Here is a 19,983-nt window from a genome sequence, read left to right as displayed (position 1 = left end):
TCTCTCGCCGCTGACACGCCCTGCAGGTATGATTGTCATTACTCCGTACTTTGGGAGAGAGTTAAGAGACAAGTTTTGTTTGTCTGTCGTTGGTTTCCAACATGGACTTCTCTCACACTCAACTCCCCTCCAATTATGATTCCACATCGTTCACAACAGCTCTCCGGCCAAACAGTCAAGCTCTCTTTGGCCCTTTAAAAGCGTCTCTGGGACGTCCCGCTGTATAGTCATTGTGACGTGATGGCTGCCCCTTAACCCCTGAACTTCGAGGATGGCTGGCCTTCCATGCAACATCAGCACAATCCTCAATGCTACCTACGTTCTCCATTTTCGACTTAACTCGTTTGCGCTCCGTCTGCTATCCCGCATATGTCTCCGTATTCTTGCCTGATACAGTAAGACGAACGATTGTTTACAGCATCAGAACTTGGAAACAGAAAGATAACTCATGTCATCAAAGGTGCATGTCCAAGTCGACTATATGATGATGACAAAAGGACTGTGCAGTGTATGTATAAATAATCCCATGAGCTATTTGAAATTTATTGCCTGAACCATCAGTTGAGTGCATCTTGAGCGTTACATTGAATGGCAAATAAATATCAAGGACGCGATGCGCGCGAACTACCTTGGAGCACCATGGACGAAGTGACTTGAGCAAAAAATCTTCTCAAAACACACAAACACCTTATCATTATTCAGTCGGTAGATTCTCCGGAGACAGATCGCACTGCTTATACGTGAATGTTGTGTTTTTTATCTACATCGCCAAAACCACCTTCGAAGCAGACCTGTTAGAAATTACGATGGTCGCGGATATCAAAAAAGGTGGCGCATGAATCGGCTAAATGTTCAGAGCTGAAAAATAAGACCAATGTGGGGTAAACCAAAACTTCAAAAGTCAAAACAGGGAAAATGCGAAAACGAAAAGCAGATTCAACGATTTGGGCAAAACTAGTTTTGTGAGGATGGTTGATCTCATTAATCTCGGAGAAAGCTAGCTACGGATTATGGTGGATCACGTGCATGTGAGGCGATCGCTGTGGCAACACGCCTGAGGTGGCGGCCGCTACAGTTTGCATGCTGGCCTTAGGCGCTTTGCATACGCCGCCAGGCACGTCATCATCGACGAGCGCACTATAATCCTGTCGATCTAGAGCTCTTGTCGCCATCGAGTTTGATATTGGGCAAGCTCCATCCAATGGCAAGCCCGTATTGGCGGGAGGTCGAGAACGGGACTGCTTGCGAACCAATCAGGCAACTTGTTGATTTTGCGCGGTTCGCCATCAGGCTCCCCTGTGGCTCCTCTCTCGCGCGTTAGGAGAAGGTTTGGTGGACTGATGGCTTTTTCGGATTCTCAGCCTCCAGGTGAAGCTGCAACTTTGCTTTTTATGACGAAATGATAAGCGAGTATTTAACGTTTGACTGGCGGCTAGGCTAGTGTTCCGTCTTAAGGCACCGAATTGACCAATGAACAACAACGGATTCTGATCGCTCGAAACAAGAGCGTCGACGACGGGAAGGACTTTTATTTATCTCATCAAACATAAAACAGCACAGCGCGCCTTCGAAAGCACCTGTGATCTCTGATAATTATGCCATCGATATCTCTCACAAACAGCCGTTGTTGCTCAACTTTATTTTGCCATTGGAGCTTAAAAAGGTCCACGTTTCGGTAGATCGCGCGCTGGAATTTCCCCTTTTTGTGCTGTTTTTCTTATGGAAGAAGAACAAGAACAACATGGAGAGACGCTTCACAAGTGTATGCAGCCGTGTTTTCTGGAGTATCAGTAGATACTGATAATATATTTGCTCCTCCACTCGATAAGAGGCAAACCCTTTTGGGAAACACAGCCATTCTCAAAATGATACCCATCTCTCTGAAGCTGATTTCCCAAGCACTCCATTTGCTACAACCAACTCCTTCCTCTCCTCACTTGTGAGCTAGTTAATGGTTGTACCGAATTCATCATAAATTAAATCCACCCGTTCGTTGGCCATGCTGATATGCAGCCTTCGCGCAGCTGCTCCATATGTGTATATGGTTGCAAGGCGCACCCAGGAATCGTATCCAGACATCGAAATAGCATCTCATCAAGTCATGCAAATGGTTCAGGGCTATCAACCTTTTTTCTCGAAGCTATCGTAATTATTCTAGCCAGAACTAAACTGCCCTAGTGGTCTTGTAACAGAATATATATCGATATGTGGTGGAACACAGCCGACACGATTGAAATAACCTAAGCATATATTTGTTAAGCAAGATCTAGAATGCAGGCTTGGGCGCTGCTGACTATGATGCTTGCCGTTGAGAGCACTGACAGCGGGATTGTCACAAGGGGTGGAAGCAGGCGATTGCAGAAGTTGTCATTTCTGTTAGTTTTGCCTCTCCCTATGGGATAAAAATCGGAGCCGCCGGTATGTCTGTACCCAAGTCAGGAAACACGGTAGAAAATTGGAGATGGGCTAGAAGGAATAATATCTGAATAATGCACAACATTCAGCGTACGTGTAATCCTGGAGACCCTTCCAAAGTTCACAGAATTCTGGCCCTTCTAGACCCGGAATTATGCATTCTGGTTTAAATATCTGAACCGTCTCACAGGACATTGTGCCCAGTCTAATCTTAGATGCGCCTGGAGCAACTAAAACAGGAGCTTCCTTCAAGCTTTTTCTTTCCGTGTCTTGAAAAGTCGTTCCACAAAAGCAACAAGGGAGGAGAAACGCAAAGAAATCTATTTTCATACTTGGCAATGCCGGGAATTCAGAGAGAAAACATGACAAAAGCAGCATTATTCTATAAACAGGAGCAAAAAATGAATAAAAATATATATGTAAAAGCAACACGAACGCCAAAAAGCCAATTAACTCACATGCGAAAGAACCAAACATCGCATAGAGCTTTAAAAAAAAAAGCCGAGGAGGAAATAATAGTGCGATATTAAAGCCGTATGTTATGCTTATCAGAACAGATGGGGTTGCAAATCATGAGGCAAGCAGAGGGCACCCATTGCATATAGTACAGTGTAGTGTAGTGCTGTGTTCTAAAATGGAAGAATGTAATAAAATGGATAAAAGGGGTAATATAAACATGTTGCCATATATCATCATCATCAAGGGGTAGGTAAGGCAGCAGAAGAATAAAAATATGGGATATGAAAACGCCAGAACACGAAGTATTTATACCCAGAACCCTTTTAAAATACCTTTTGATACATATTTCCTCAGCTCCCGAAGAGCGAACGATGGAAGGCGGCTGTCATATCCACTCTGTTCTATTGTAGAACAATGGTGCCGGTCTCCTGCTCTATTCTATCTTGCCGTCTGCGCCACGCCCTGCCTTCTTGGCTAATCTTCTGCAACTGGATCTGAAAAGCGTTATCCTCGATGGTTTCGTCGTCGTCGAAGTCAAGGCTGAGTTCCCGCCTTCTCTGGCAAGCTGAGTAAATTGCCCACGCGCGTTCTGGGTTGTTGAACGTAGTGAATGTGTACTCCACATCCCACTTGTCTCTGGCAGTGAAAAGCTGTGGCCGCTCGACAGGTCTGCCATTTACCTTGTTGTTGATGGTGATGCTCATGGCAAATAATGGTTTGTTAGCGAAATCCTCGGAAGGCTCAGCGGTGATGTCGGCTGCGGCTTCGCCGTCAGAAACTGTAATTTCTGGCTCAGATGAAACGGGCTCAGTGATTGTTCCTGACGATGCCTGAAGGGAGGTCCCTTCTTGGTCGAGGGCATCTTCACCCTTCTGTTCGAGTTCGTCGGGGAATAAGAGTTTTCTTTGAACAGCTTCAATTTCCGCCTTGTTGCGATTCTGAATCTCTTCAATTTGTTCCTCTGTGACGGGTTCCGCAAAGACATACATGCAAGGTGTTTGTGTCTCCCGCGTTTCGAAATGGAAGCGCAGCGATTGGTTAGGGAATTTTTCGGTAGCCTTAGCCAGAACTGTGTCCCAGAGGGACACACTAAGTTGAAACTCCGCGTCTCCAAGGGCGGTATCTGTTTGGCCGTGAAGGGCCAGATCCATCTCGGGCAAGCTGACATATTGGAAACCGAAGATGCGTTCAATGTTGTGGAAAGCAACAAATATGCCATCCATACGGCCGACGCGAACTTGTAGGGAGTATTTTAGGAACGCTGCGCGGATCATGTCGAAGTACTCGCGCTCGAAAGACTCGAATTTCCCAAATCGACCTTTGATTTGGTATCCGAGTCCACGATCGTAGTGCCTTGTATTCATCCGGATCGATAAAACAGCCCGAGTCTTCAAGTCAAACATGCCGGTGCCTGGAAGGCGGGGGTCGTAGGCATCAAGCTGTGCCCTCATCAAGAAGTTGCCGCAAGTGGTATAATGGTAAGTTTCGGGCGCGACGGCATCAGGTGTAACTTTATCGGTACTCGATCTCCGGTACCGCTCGAATTCTTCAGTGGGCATAGTTAGTAGTTTCTCCATCGACTTGCCCAGGTTCATAAGAATGTTCGCATTGTCATATTCCTTATCCGCATCGATGGCGTAGACCCCATCCTTATAACGCAGAAAGACAGCGGACGGTGCTCGCAAGATCTTTGTGAAGTTCTTTGCCACTTCGGTAAAGCCCTGCGAAATAGAACTAGTATTCAGGGGCCGCCAGGCGGAGAGCAAGTAGTGGAAATGTGACAGAACAGATGTCATGCTTGAAGAGGACCCAATGTATTTCTTGCCATGACGAACGGCCAGCTCGCGCAACCCATCATCCCGCGAAGATGTTATATATTCGTTGAGCGCAGAAAAGTCGAATTCCTTGACCGGCATAATCGATCCCAGATAGGGATCAAAGTTGTACACTCGCGTCCTCGGATCCTGAAGATGGTAAACGCCGGGGCTGTTGTTAAACAGTTAACAGGATGATTTCATGAGCGGAGTTGACATTTACTTACTTGAATAAAGCCCTCTCTAAACCATACGAAAGTCTCGGTACCTCTGCGCCTTCCATGCTAAGAGCTAGAGATCTGTTAGCTATGAAAATAATCACGACGAGGACACGACAGAGGCGAGCGCCTTACGGGTTAATGATACACTTGTCGACTGCAAAATGCCGGTGTGCGCCACACTTGTTGCTTTAGGTTTCTCTTGTTTCTTCCGTAGCGGCTTGGGTGGAGCGGGATCCCCAACTGGCTGCCTGGGACGTCTCGATTGTTGGATGTCTTTAACGGTATTAAAAATTGCACTATCCTGACGGGCACGATGCCGAGGAGACTACGTTCAAGTTAGCTGTTTGAATCTGCGACCTGTTACTTGCGTAAGTGATAGATAAACTCACAAACTGATCGTGTTTAGGTCGACTTGGCGACGGTTTTGTCCTTAGATGTGGAGCAGGTGTATGTACAATGTGTTTCTTGAGCGGTATGTTGTTGCGTGTTTTGCGGACCACGCTCTCTCCCCCTGCGGACTTTGGATTTGCTGGTTCCCTGACATTGTCCGCTCTTCCGATTTTTTTCTGTTTAGTAGCCTTTTTCTTCTGCCTTTTGCCGCTTCCCGGAGTTGTCTTCCATAATAACTAGATATTAGCTTTTGAAAATCCGATTTTCGCCAGTAGGAAAAGATGCGCCGTAGATGAAGGCGAAAGGTTGTGGTCTTATATGGGAAGAAAGGATATGTCACGAATGGCCGCGACTGTATCCTGGGAAGTACTGCTCACCGAGATTGCCCCAATAGGGGGGTATTTTATATTGGCTATCACAGAAGGGTTTGTCGATTCAGAGACCACAGGGACGGTTGTTAGAGAGCGACGAAACGAGCGGACGGCATGGGTACGGAATCCAACTTCAACCAGACAAGGCAAACAGACAAAGCCACACGTGGGGCGTGTGACGGACTTGAGCGATCTCCTAAGCATTCCAGCGGTTGTCTGATAGCGAGAAATAAAGGGATAGGAGTGTTGTATCAAAAATCGTCAATAGAGAGAGGAGGCGAGAAGCAATTTAACCGCGAAAGGAACAAACTGAAAAGAGAAAAAAAAGAAAAGAAAAAAAGAGAAAAAAAAGAAAAGAAAAAAAGAAAAAATAAAGAGAACAGGGAGGGAAAAAACGAAGAATAGAGGAGCGACCCCTTAGAGACTCGAGAAACGGCAATTGAACCTTACAAGAGGTCCGTTACCAGCAGACTCGAAAAGGCGATAATGAATGGATGAAGCTGGAGCTGGAAAAGGAAAAAAAAATTCTCGAGATAAAGCGAAAAGACGGAGATGTATCAGTCACGTGAGAATCTAGTTCTTTTTGGGTTAGGACGCTGAGATTAGCTAAGCACATACAAATCTCTAGAGTTTCAGTTGTTGCTGTGAACAGTGTCTCTTAAATTGGCAGTACGTGTTAATTTACTATATTAAGTATGCCGATAGGTGCTTTTAAACGACCTGAGGTGCTCTATTATTATATCTCTCTACCACACCAGTATCCGTAAGTGTTGACTCAATTTGCCTAGAAGCATAGCATAGTTAACACCCCTTAACTAACGTTACACGTCGGCGAAACGTTTCCCAGTCCCGGCGCAAAAAAGTCCGCAGCCACAAAAAATTCCCACCTGCGGAAAGCATTCGAGGCTTTGATGCCGTGATATATCGCCAATTTGCCGTTTATATTCCCCGATTGTAAGTCAGATCTCTTTTGTCTTGTTACTTTGCCTCGATGCCATTTCATATGTGTTCTCCTTTTTGTTCTGGAGTTTTTCTTCCTTTCGAGGCCCTGATAACCCCACCATGCTGGAAATGTCCCCTCCATGATGCATATGATATCAGCTCAGACCAATGCCAACTGGGGCCTCAAAGTCAATACCGGTACTGATATGTTGATAAGCTACAATGAGGAAGATTTTAATTGCTACTTTTAATATATTTCATACCGGTCTAAATAGTAGATAGGCAATATGCACCCCTCACTCTGACATTTGGGCTAGATTATTTTATGATATGAACATTGGAGAAACCTACTTTGATTCATATTTGGCGTTCTGCTCACCTTCTCATATTGTCATGCTATACATGTATTATGCCTCGATCCTAGTTACCTTACTCCTGCCTTTTAAATTGCACACAGCACATGCCACCAGGGACCGTTTTCTAACTAGAGTTCATAGGCCAAGGGCAGAGAAGCCAACATGCTGCAGGAAAGACTGCGTGTCCTTGTTGTAGGGAGTGGTGGTCGAGAGCATGCATTTGCTTGGAAGCTCAGCCATTCGCCAAGTGTCGATATTGTTTATGTTGCACCTGGAAATGGAGGTACGGCAGCAGGCGACTCCAAGATAACCAACGTCGATATCAAGGTCGACGACTACGCGGGATTGGTAGCGTTTTCTCAAAAGAACGATATCAATCTTGTCGTCCCGGGCCCTGAAGCCCCGTTGGTGGATGGCATACAGAAATTCTTTCAATCCGGTTAGTCACTTCCGCAATCTCACTCAAGATCTTTGAGCCGGCAAAGAAATAGAGAAAAGAGAGAGAAAATTAAAAATCACGGTTAGAGATAAAGAAATTGCAGTAAAACTCAAAATTAACAACATTTGTAGTTGGAATCAGGTGTTTTGGTCCTTCACAGGCTGCAGCACGCATGGAAGGCTCAAAGACGTTTTCCAAGGATTTCATGAAACGCCATAACATCCCAACCGCTGCCTACGAAAACTTCAACGATTATGCCGCAGCAAGTAAATATTTAGACTCCGTCAGCCATGGTGTTGTTATCAAAGCTAGCGGCCTTGCTGCCGGGAAAGGAGTTATTATCCCCCAATCGAAGGAAGAAGCTCAAAAGGCTCTACGGGAAATTATGCTCGACCGACAGTTTGGAGAGGCGGGAGACGAAGTCGTTATTGAAGAATTCCTTGAGGGAGACGAGCTTAGCATTCTTACATTCTCCGATGGGTATACGGTCAGGTCTCTCCCACCCGCGCAAGATCACAAACGCATCTTTGACGGAGATCAAGGCCCCAATACGGGAGGCATGGGTTGCTATGCGCCAACACGAATTGCATCAAAGGAAGTCCTTGAAGAGGTTGACAGAACTGTCATTGTACCCACCATTAACGGAATGAGGAAAGAAGGTAAATCTCGCGGTCCCTCCATCCCCCAAAATAATTCTATTTTCTCGACATATCACTGAACACGAACTTGTAGGTTTCCCATTCGTTGGAATTCTATTCACTGGACTTATGATGACCAAGAACGGACCCAAGGTCCTTGAATATAACGTCCGTGGCGGTGATCCAGAAACACAGACTCTTTTACCCCTCCTGAGCGATGATACTGATCTAGCTGAGGTGATGATTGCCTGTACTGATCATTGGCTTGATGGCGTCACGATAAAAATTGAGCCGAAATTTTCCGCAACCGTAATCGCCGTCGCGGAGGGCTATCCAGGTTCCTACGCGAAAGGTCGAGACATTTCTCTAGCTACACCCGCCGCAGATACCCTAATTTTCCACGCGGGCACTACTCTAACGAACAACCACCTTAAAACTTCTGGTGGCCGAGTTATCGCGGCGACTTCGACAGCCGCCACTCTCGAGGACGCAGTCAAGAACTCCTACACGGGCATCTCCACCATCCATTTCCAAGGGATGCATTACCGCAAGGACATCGCGCACCGCGCCTTCAGATCCACATCCACCACCGCAACCTCCACCTCCGGCGCCGAATCCCTCACCTACGCCGCTGCCGGCGTCTCCATAGACGCGGGCAACGACCTCGTCAAACAAATCAAAGCCAACGTCGCACAGACTCGACGCCCAGGAACCGATGCAATAATTGGCGGCTTCGGCGGCACCTTCTCCCTCTCAACCTGCAACTCAGGCTTCCACCCCTCCTCGCCAACCCTAATAGGCGCCATCGACGGCGTCGGCACAAAACTCGTCATTGCCCATGAAATGCGCACGCATAATACCGTCGGCATCGACCTAGTAGCCATGAATGTCAACGACCTCGTCGTCCAGGGTGCTGAACCCCTCTTCTTCCTCGACTGCTACAGCTGCGGCAAGCTCGACGTCGCCACCGCAGCCGCATTCGTGTCCGGCGTCGCGGCCGGCTGCGTCGATGCCGGTTGTGCATTGGTCGGCGGTGAAACAGCTGAGATGCCCGGGTTATACGTGGGCACGAGTTATGACGCCGTGGGCGCGGCGGTTGGGGCGATCGATACCGCAAAGCGCACAATTCTCCCCGACTTGGAGAAAATGCAGGTTGGCGACGTGCTCCTTGGCCTTGCCAGTAGCGGCCCGCATTCCAACGGATACTCTCTGGTACGAAAGATTGTCGAGCGTTCGGGCTTGTCATACCACGATGTTGCGCCCTTTGAGACCACAGCCTCGTCCCTGGGTGTTGCGTTGCTGACCCCTACACGGATCTATGTTAAGCCACTTCTAGCGGCGCTTGCTACGGCTCCAGGTGCGATTAAGGGTCTCGCACATATCACCGGTGGCGGACTGGTGGAGAATATTCCTCGTGCGTTACCAAAACATCTAACAGCTCTTGTTGATGTGGCGTCATGGTCTTTGCCGCCGGTGTTTAGATGGCTAAAGAAGACCGGTAGGGTTACAGGGGCGGAGATGGGGCGGGCGTTTAATAACGGGATTGGCATGGTTATCGTTGTTGGGAAGGAGAATGCGGAGCGTGTGAAAAGTCTGTTGGAGGAAAAGGGAGAAAAGGTGTTCGTTGTTGGAGAGTTGGCTACGCGTGGAGAGGACGAAGGCTGCGTGTTGAAAAATTTGGAGAGCTGGGAGTAAATTTTGATGTTTGGTTGTTTGGTTACGGATTTTGTACGTCGTTTATGACTTTCTCTTTGATAGATCTATTTTATCTTTCTGTTTAGTGCTCGGTACATTGACTGTAAATTTTTTAAAAGCAATACACTACATTTGGCTATTGGGCCGCTCACTTCCCCTCCTCTTTGATAAGTTAGTATGAACTCGAAGGCCCCACCCATGCTTATGCATTTATAGTCGGGCGCGTTTACTTTAATTGGCGCATACATCACTTTATTTCAACCTCTTCTTATTACGATAATCCCGCGAAAGTAGACAAATACCTACTCACAGTTATTCTCCCTCATCAACAGACTGTAAATTATTAAGGTGGAATATTCGTAAATCAAACTACGATTCTTTTTTCCTAGGATTTAAGTGGATATTCAATTTCGTTTAACTCAACAAATCATAAAGAAGTTAAATATGCAATCACGCAAGGGGAAAAAAAGGATCAAGTTCAAAGGCAGCTCAAAGGTGTGCAGCAGCAAGAGAAATGTTGAAAGGAGAAGAGGCACATTATCATAGCAGGAGTGATCAACTTTTTCGATTTATCGTGCCCGCTCGAGAAAGGAACTTAAGCAAGAATAGAGCGAGAAGTGTAGATAAAGGCCCGAAGTGGGGAAGGGATATTCAAAAGTCAAAGGATCAAGGGAAGGAAAAGGCATCAAAAACTAAATATGAAGTGCTCAAAGAATCGTAAATTCATTGGCAGGGCTAGTGAAACTGGGACAGATGGCTGAAATGTTCGCAAAGAGAGTCAAATTCAAAGAATAATTTGTTGGGAGGGCGTTTGAGTATTCTCAATGGCCTCTCATGATGGCACCAGTGCGTGGAGAGCCGGATGCATCGAGAGGAAACGGGCGAATCAGGCGTAGCGAACAAAAATGAGAATAGGGTTAAAAAAAGCAATGGAAAATTCGTATCCCATCAGTCAAAGCGTTGCGCAGGAGGATTAATGTCCGTCTGGCCGGGGGTCATGTTCAGGGCACCACTCATAAATGTACTCGACGTTCCAGTCTTCTTGTACACAATTGGGGTGTCTCGAACACGGCCCATCGATAGGGGTTCTGCTCTTCAAGCAGAAGCACCTATAGTAAATAGTGTACATCCTGCACATGATAGCGGATTATGTGGAAAACGGTGTCTCCGAGAGAGAGAAATGGAACCCCTATTCCGGATCCTCCAAGTAGAAGCTCTGATAGTTTTGACTCTCTTGACTCACGACGAATCTCACACAAGGAGCAGATTTTGTCAAACTCAGTAACTTCCTCAGAGTGAGATCAAAGGCTACCGGTATTACAGTCTTCGAAATCGATGTGCTTACATCCACACGTGTGACTTAATATCAAAACGCTTGGCACATTTAATATATTATATCGAAGTGTAATATCTTGAATGGCCGCACAAATTGTTGGCTTGAGGAAAACGACCGATTAGCTGTGCCTACAAACAACGCCAGCAGCGTATTTCAAGATAGACATACACCTGGTCGTGTTGGCAATCGGGGGAATCTGGACAGAGTGTGGCGGTTTCTGATTTCAAATGCCCACAGCAGTAATAGGTGAGGACTTGATAGCACATTGAGGATCAGCCGGCAGAAAATTTTGAAGCTCGGTTTGTTGCAAATTGCAGCTTTAGAGACGTGGTATGAAGATAAGCGGTCGGGTAAAGAGAGGACGTGGAGTTTCTGACTTTTTTTGAGCGTGGTGGGAAGGATGGAGGGCAGAGAGTATGAAGGTCTTCTAGTGCGCAAGAGGCCTTTTTCAAGAAATGGAGAGAAGTTGGAAATTGAAATGTGGGAAATGGTGTAGTTTAGTTCGCTTGATAACCAAACTCAATATTTGTGTGAAGTTCGAGATATTGATGATATTAAAGAAGTAGAAAAGAAAACAAGAAGCCAGGAAGTGAGGGTCAATTTATACCCTCGAGCTTCGCGGAAGTTGGTGAAGGCCCGCAACCACCCCATGGACAGGGAAGTTCCGCCCCGCTATACCGCTGGAATTGGCGGCATAACACATTCCATTTCCAGTATATAACACGCTGTTTGTTATATCTTTTTCCCCTTCACCAGCACAGCATTTTGCGCTAAAGCCAAAATGAAAAAGACTAACCTCCACAATGCATGCCTGTATCACGCGATAGCCCGTGGGATTTGCCGTAGCGATATGAAAGAACAGTTTGCCTTTTTTTTTTTTTTTTTTTTTTTTTTTTTTTTTTTTTTTTTTGTTTTTGTTTTTTATCTGGTAGGTCGGATGGTTAGCAAACGGAATAATGAACATGACCAAGAAAGGAAAATAGAACTTGTGTCTCCATCAAGTAGTGAAAAGATAGGTGACAGACGGAATGGGAGAAATGCAGTGATCTGGCATGTGTGACATGATCCGGCAAATACCATCACTGAAATCCGTACAGAGTACATTGGATATAAATATAATCATGAGAAATATAAGAGGTATCACAGCGAGTTTATACACAGAACTTGCAATGAGGTTGAATTAAGCTACTCCACGTGGTCACGCCTGCCCTAAATAACTAACTTAATTAACTAAGTTAAGATTTAGTTAACTGACCCCCTGAAATATCCCTCGGAATCTCCCCTGGGAAAAGTAAACCAATTTTCTCATTTGTACACATCTCCTACTGATCCCTCATAGGTAGGAGGGAGAAGTCCATATTCTAAAAAGACTGAAAGGAAAATAAGCCTCATTTTCTCCCTCTCAGCCAGAGCGTACTCTGCGTACATGTAGCAATTCTAGTACCCTATACTCCTCATTTTTTCACAGGTTTCATGTCCATAATAAAGTCATTTGACTCGTCTTTTTTCACTCTAGATAGAGCCTTGGCTGTCTTCTCCTGCAAGGAGGGCGGGTTTTGCCAGTCTCATGCCTATCATTGGCTCTCCGCAATAGGGTAAGAGGTAAGACTGAATACCGCTGCTCCCCTTTGTCGTTGTTAGATATCAATGAGACCACTTTGTGTAGTGGTTAAATGTTCCACACATGATCGAAGCAGGCAAAACAATGTGAATTCTAAAAGACGTTTTGTTTGAAAGTCCCGACGAGGGCGGTGGGCTTGTATCAACTAGCGGAATCTGTACAGCTACACGGAAAACATTAGCGTTCTCGACGAGCTAAGGTCAGAGTTGTAATGAGAATATTGAATTAGAAGAAATAGGTATTCGATATGAAAAATAAGTGAATAAAAGAGAGAAAACATGGGGTACACATACTTATATATCAAGAGAAGTTATGATTTCAGCACATTGTGAAGCTTGGCCATTCTCTTGAATGATATCTAAAAATGGCAATTCTTTTTTATAGTTAATTACGTATATAAATTTTAGTAGATAACTATATCAAAAGATGCGTTTTACTTACAAGATAACTAGTGCCCCTTATAAAGTATTTCATATTATGAGCCCCTCAATCACTTCTATCAGGAAAGATTCAACCTTAGCCTCTCAGTATATGAGTGATGAGTTAGACTTCACTTTCTCTGACACTTGTGTTTCAATTCTTTCAGCTCAGCTTCACGCCTCTACCCTTGAACTACCAATGTCCTATATGGCTGCTCCCACTTATTCAAACAGAGATGTTTTCTTCTTCTAGTAAAATTTGAAGCTGGAACTTCTCTGGGAGACAGGTAGTGATCTCTCAAATCATGAAAAAGCTTTGTAATGACAAACACATTCTTTTCTAATCTTGTTGTTTTGCTTTGTACTGATAAACCTCAAGAATAAGGAATATATTCACATTGACTCCTTGTTTTTCACATGATTGAAAATAAACCCTGTCACACTTCTCTCACTTTTCACTGAAGTGGGCACAGCTAACTGCATCCTGTCTGTGCACTTTAAAATGTCACTGATGGCTACATCATGGCTGCAACTCCCTATGGATATGAATCATCTAACACATGGTCATAGTGTGGTAGTTGATATGATAGTGATAGATGGGTTGGGCTTTATTCCAGCCTTTTAAGACAGAGTAGCAGAGAGGTAAGTGAGGATCGAGTTCTTGAATAGTGAATTGATCAGAGAGGTGATAGAATTATAACTCCATAACTCTTGAGTGTAAGTGCTTTATAGAGGTATTTAGAAAGCATTTGATGTTATATGAAAATGTGTGCAAAGTGAGAATAGACTTGTATGGCTGAGGCTGATATTATGTATCATATTGATTGATGAAGGCGCACATGATGACATGAAGAATATAATTGTAATAAAAATGAAATATTGTGGACAGTTTTATACTCTTTGATATTATACATGAAGCATTAATCATATTAACTTCCAGCCTGTCATTCAATGAAAAGAGTAAAGGTGTTTTAATAGAGAGAGAGTTTTTAAAACAACATAAATATCAAGAATTTTAACTCAATTCTATCACTTTCAACCAACCTCATTGCCACTGATGCAATTACTCCCAAGGGATAATTGCAGTGCCTGGGAATTGACCAGTGATATATGTTGTCAAAATCTTCTCTTCTTCCGACTCTAAGCTGTTCTCCTCTGACTAGGAAATAACTACACACACTGTGAGGTGGGTGGGTGTTCCTAGGTGGGTGTTCATGGTGCTTAAGGCATGTTGCAACAAACAGTAACTACAATTAGCTATTGAGTAATACCAGGCATACTGGCTGGGATTTATCATCAGTTGCATTAGCATAGTAATAATATTCAGGTCCGATGTTTACCATGGTAAAAACAGCATGTCTAACAGCTTTTCTTTTCCTTTTTAGACCTCTAACTAATTAAGTTAGTCACATACTTGAGTTATGGCACCACCTCTTTTTGCCCTCTTTTTTCGAAAAAAAAAGTGGTAAATGGGAACGCCCCTGGAAGTGAAGGCAGGCCCTTATTGTGTTGGTTCTCATATTATGTCTAAAATTATAACCTAGGTTAATCTTCAGAGGCGACATCCTGAGGATAGTGTTGAAGCTCACAATGCGCAGGAATTTTTACATGAGGATGGGGAAGTCCTATATCAGGTGCTATGAGTGATGTGACTATTTCACTCTAGTCCCTTCTACGAATGTCACTATTAAAGGGGATAGTAGGCTGGCTGAAGTTTTGATCTAGCTGCCGTGTTATACAAATCTGATCCCGTTACCTCTGCTGTATAGGATATAAGGTGGGGGGGAACTAATGAAGTAATAGCAAAGTTGGATTTTACTTGCGATACTTATCGACCTCTACCCACGGAAAGCAGTTATATAAAATACCCAGATCGACAAAAGCTCATCAAAATCCCAGCTCCTTCTCAAGTATCTCCTTCATCAGTATCCAAAGTCCAAAGCCATAACCCGTCAACCCATGCATCCAAGCCCGGTCTTCTCTTGAATAAACCTCCCGGTGTACCGGCCTTCTCCAACATATAATAAACCAAATACCGTTTATCAAATAATGCGCAAAAACCTTCCTAGACAATACAATGGATCAAAAATATCACGGCCTCCATTCTCTTCACCTTGTGGAAACCAAGGTGAAAAGTCAAGAGACCAGTTGGTGACGGCTCAATTTGTGAGAGGAAGTTGAACACTCATGGGTTTTCTGATAGCTGTTCACCATTCCGATTTCTCCTTGTGTCACTGTACATCGATGTGTCTAGTATCCACCAGTTGTAGTCCAGACCGGGAACTGACGGTTTTCACCATACACATGTGGGAAAGCAGATATGAGAAATTGACATCGCGATATGGAAGCAGGAGATGATGTGTGGCAGGCTGACTATGCGCTTCTCTGGGCATATGACGACCATGTGCAGGGCGTAAAGAAGAGACAGACCTATAATTCAGCGATCAATCGAGGGATGTAAGGGAATGAATGTCTGAGAAGATATCAGAACAGAGATACAGAGGGGGTATCTGTGGGAGTAAAGAGTTCCGCTTGAATGGAACGTAGCTCAGATTTGGGATGGCAGGACATCCAAGTTGATATCTAAAGTGGAGGGAGATATCTGACTGAATCCCGGACACTGACCATGTTCAATTGAATGAAAAGGGTGTGGGGAAGACTCGGCCGTGTATCCATAGTTTATAGAAGCTGAGTGAGAGGTATTCGCGGCAAAAGGTCTGGGGAGAGGAGAAGGGGGAGAATCCCAGGGGCAAGGATTCTTAACTAAGAATGTCCCAAATGGAAAGAGAGACGTGAGGAATACCTGCGTTTATCCTATCCGTGGTGTATAGAAATTAAGTGACGGTTTCGAGAACAGGTTGAGAGAGGGAGAGATACAGGAGTATGTACCTCATCAGAATATGAACAAGAAAAACAGTTGCCAATCTTTGACTCACAGTAACTTAACCAGCAACTGTAAAGAAGGAGGATACAACTCCAGATAGCTAGGTTAAAAATATCTCATCAGCTATGAAACTTACAAAGATATCAACTTTGAAACCATCATAAAGGGATGGAGCTCACTCACCCTTCTATAAACATGTAACTAATTCAATTTTAATAATAATAATAATAAATAAAGGGAGGGAAATGGGACTCGCATTTATTAGCCAGGACTATGACACCAATCACCCTCACTCACTCCCTACATCACATCGCCAATACTCTCACTAGTTGTTACCCTTGCGCAATAACCTGCCGCTTCAGCTACTACTACCATGGCGCTATCAACATATTCAGCTCGCACAAGGTGAAGAAGATCGATCAAGCAAGCGGGACTTCAATTCTTTTCAGCCCAAAAAAAAAAAAAAAAAAAAAAAAAAAAAAAAAAAAAAAACTCAATACTCAACTAACAACACATACAAGTTGACGTAACTAGCAAACAATAGGACCCCAATTCTCACGGGCTTTCGACATGGGATTCGATGGAGAGGGGAGGCAAGGGAAATGCAAATTTTGTCTCCAGTTCTCTCTCTCTCGGCGGAGTATGTCGTGTACACGTGCTAGCGGAATAGTTGGTTCCTTGCCTTTTTTTTTTTTTTTTTTTTTTTTTTTTTTTTTTGAGATACAGGAGGAGGGAGTTGAGGGGTGGGGTTGCTCTATCAATCAATCAATTGTCCGGGTCGTTGAGATCGAAAAGGGGGAGGGGGGGAAACTAGAACGTAGGATGAAGAATAACGGAGAGTAAGAAAAACTATCGGGTTAAATTTTGTTTTCTTGTAGTAGTTTTTGTTTTTGCGTAGTTTTTTTCTTTTTCTTTTTTTCCTTTTAATTAAGATGTGTAAAAATAAAAAGAAAAAAAGATGTTTGATACCCTTCTTCCTAAAAGCTAAAAACAACTGCTGCAACAACTTGCAACAACAACGAAAACCTAACATCTCATTTTAATAACAAAAATGAAAAAAAATAAATAAAACAAACGCACATACACACCCCCATACCTTAGAAGCACTTGCGGTGGACAATGGAAGGTCCAGACTCGTCGTACTCCTGCTTTGAGATCCACATCTGTTGGAACGTCGAGAGGGACGCCAAGATGGAACCACCGATCCAGACGGAGTATTTACGCTCGGGAGGAGCGATGATCTTAACCTTCATCGACGAGGGAGCGAGGGCGGTGATCTCCTTCTGCATACGGTCGGAGATACCGGGGTACATAGTGGTACCGCCAGACTAGTTCAATTAGTTAGTATTTTGCTAGTACTAGAAGAGCTAAGTATGGATAATATTCTTATGAACTTACCATGACGATGTTGCCGTAGAGATCCTTTCGGACGTCGACGTCGCACTTCATGATGGCGTTGTAGGTAGTGGCGTGGATGCCGCCGCTCTCAAGACCCAGGACGCTCGGTTGGAAGAGGGCCTCTGGGGCACGGAATCGCTCGTTGCCAATGGTGATGACCTGACCGTCAGGGAGCTCGTAAGACTTCTCCAAGCTGGATGATTGGGAGGCAGTCTGGATCTCCTGTTGGAAGTCGAGGGCGACATAGCAGAGCTTCTCCTTGATATCACGGACGATTTCACGCTCCGCAGTGGTGGAGAAGGAGTAGCCACGCTCAGCCAAGATCTTCATAAGGTAGTTGGTCAAATCACGGCCAGCCATGTCGATACGGGAAATGGCGTGTGGAAGAGCGAAACCCTCGTAGATGGGGACGACGTGGGTAACACCGTCACCGGAGTCGAGAACGATACCAGTGGTACGACCGGAAGCGTAAAGAGAAAGGACGGCCTGGATGGAGACGTAGAAGGCAGGGGCGTTGAAGGTTTCGAAGACGATCTGGGTCATCTTCTCACGGTTGGATTTGGGATTGATGGGAGCCTCGGTCAACAGAACAGGGTGTTCTTCAGGAGCGACACGGAGTTCGTTGTAGAAGGTGTGATGCCAGATCTTCTCCATATCATCCCAGTTCGTGACAACACCGTGCTCGATGGGGTATCTGAGGGTGAGGATACCACGCTTGGATTGTGCCTCATCACCAACATAGGAGTCCTTCTGGCCCATACCAATCATAATACTACAGGCGGGGTTAGTGTCCTTGGTGTCCATATATCATTTTGCTTTCGTGGGAGTTGGCGGAAGGCCGGGTGGGAGAATAATATTTACCCATGATGGCGAGGACGGCCGACGATCGAAGCTATTCCATGTTAGCAGACAAAAAATAATGCAAAATGAAACCAATACCTTGATTTAGGTGGAGAAAAACTTACGGAAGACAGCTCGGGGAGCATCATCGCCAGCGAAACCGGCCTTGCACATACCGGATCTGCAGGTACGTCAGTCAGCATCGCAGAACCAGAGAAGCCTCTGCCTTCAAACATCGATAGTAGCCATAATTGTGAAATCCCACAACTCATCCCATGCATAGGCTAGAAAAGGGGCCACGCAGCGTCAAGTGATGAGATCGAGTTGAGGGCGAAGCAAGATTTCGAAGTTGTTGAGAGGGAAGTTCCGTTTGTGTAGTGCGCAAACTGGAAGGGCGCGGACACAGCAACACAAAGGGGGTGGAGGGAACTATTTCCTCCGGGGGATGAGGTGGGGAGGAGACGAAAGACATACCCATTGTCGATAACGAGGGCAGCAACTTCTTCTACACGAGTCGAGAGAGAACATATTAGCCCAGTATTTGGAAGAGTGGATAGAAAGGATAGGATGGATGAGTGAGAACCAGGCCACGGGGAGGAGGGGAAACTGGGGGCTGACAGAGCGAGAGACTTACCCTCCATTGTAAATTGAAGAGATGGCAAAAAAGGGACTACGAAAATAAAGCAGAAATAGAAAAGAATTGGATGGGAGAGGAATGGAGGGAGGAGAGTTGTGGGTGGGCGAGATGTGAGATGGGGCGAGGTGAGTGTTGGCGAATTTCGACGTTGAAGATGAGAAGAAGAGAAGAGGAAGAAGGAAGAAGAGGAAGTTGGACGAAGAAGAGAAGAAGGAAGTGAAGTGGTTGGGTTGGGTTCGACTGGCGGGTGAGCAGCCGTACTGCGCGGTAATATTACGGCGGTCCAGAGGTTCAGCTCCCTTATATCAAGACCTCCCCCCCTCCTGAGAACAACTGCTGCCTCTGGGTTGTTGAGCATGAAGAGGACGGCTAAGGGGGCCACGGAAGGGGGGGCATGACGAATACATGGTCACATAGAAAAAATGCCAGTGCCTATTCTATTATTATTCTATTCTCCCAGGCATACATGATTTATGGTCATTATCCCAGCTTCTGCCACCATCTGAACATTTCTTGTTTGGTTTTGTGGTTTGTGCGGACCATGCTCTTGCTCCAGCCCGTTGCGCTGGTCTGAGCGGTATCCGCACGGTATTGTTAAATTACGGTATCTTGCCATGTTGTCTAAAACATAACATGGCGGGGTTAAAAGGGACATCTACGGTACCTGTTGCCCCATACAACCTCTGCCTGCATTCCTTGTACCGCATGTGTCAACCTCCATTCCATTCCCCCTCCCCTCTCTCGCGTTAAAACTATACCATACCAGCTGAACAGAATATGAAAAAATCCATCGCTAGAGGAGAACTGCGGCTTCGTGGCATATTATTATACTAGTCTACCTAGTCCGACTATAAGCCACCTTGGTCTTATTTAACTAGTTAGTTAACTAATTGACAGCTTCTTACTAATGAGAAATGAGATCTCACACCATCCCATCCTGGCCCATTCATCCATCGCCTTCCATGGAATAATATACAACATACTGCGTAGTAAGTACGCTCTCCCGAGAATCTCCACAAGGCAACCGCCAAACAAGGGACGCGCGTTGTCCGGCGGCAAAAAGAAACTCAAAACCCACCACAAAGCAGAAAGCTATCTCGGAATCTAG

The 19,983-nt window shown here is 45.2% G+C and overlaps 3 protein-coding genes across 4 annotated transcripts; 1 reads left to right on the top strand and 2 right to left on the bottom strand.

Moving 5' to 3' along the window:
• Positions 1-6,244, bottom strand: BDBG_07764. 2 transcript variants are annotated; one of them, XM_031723243.1, is made up of 6 exons: positions 5,677-6,244; positions 5,299-5,523; positions 5,042-5,234; positions 4,916-4,979; positions 117-4,860; positions 1-20 (listed from the first exon to the last, which is right to left on the bottom strand). In XM_031723243.1, exons 1-5 carry the CDS (start codon positions 5,872-5,874, stop codon positions 3,276-3,278), a joined length of 2,265 nt encoding a protein of 754 aa, XP_031580369.1. In that variant the 5' UTR covers positions 5,875-6,244; the 3' UTR covers positions 1-20; positions 117-3,275. The 2 variants fall into 2 exon arrangements, with proteins under 2 accessions (XP_031580369.1, XP_031580368.1); XM_031723242.1 differs by having other exon boundaries at positions 1-4,860.
• On the top strand, positions 6,047-10,110 carry BDBG_07763 (bifunctional purine biosynthetic protein Ade1). The gene is made up of 5 exons (XM_002621878.2): positions 6,047-6,433; positions 6,518-6,624; positions 7,110-7,407; positions 7,539-8,066; positions 8,140-10,110. Exons 3-5 carry the CDS (start codon positions 7,131-7,133, stop codon positions 9,738-9,740), a joined length of 2,406 nt encoding a protein of 801 aa, XP_002621924.1. The 5' UTR covers positions 6,047-6,433; positions 6,518-6,624; positions 7,110-7,130; the 3' UTR covers positions 9,741-10,110.
• A 4,419-nt stretch (positions 10,111-14,529) lies between these two features.
• On the bottom strand, positions 14,530-19,388 carry BDBG_07762 (actin beta/gamma 1). Its single transcript, XM_002621877.2, has 8 exons — positions 18,873-19,388; positions 18,713-18,743; positions 18,364-18,419; positions 18,260-18,290; positions 17,399-18,170; positions 16,184-17,328; positions 16,006-16,100; positions 14,530-15,930 (listed from the first exon to the last, which is right to left on the bottom strand). Exons 1-6 carry the CDS (start codon positions 19,231-19,233, stop codon positions 17,098-17,100), a joined length of 1,482 nt encoding a protein of 493 aa, XP_002621923.2. The 5' UTR covers positions 19,234-19,388; the 3' UTR covers positions 14,530-15,930; positions 16,006-16,100; positions 16,184-17,097.
• Positions 19,389-19,983: the final 595 nt, after the last annotated feature.

The sequence above is a fragment of the Blastomyces gilchristii genome (assembly GCF_000003855.2).
Source record: "Blastomyces gilchristii SLH14081 genomic scaffold supercont1.20, whole genome shotgun sequence".
Lineage (NCBI taxonomy): Eukaryota > Fungi > Ascomycota > Eurotiomycetes > Onygenales > Ajellomycetaceae > Blastomyces > Blastomyces gilchristii.
Note: the sequence above shows the minus strand (reverse complement) of the source record. Positions and strands in the feature narration are given on the sequence as shown.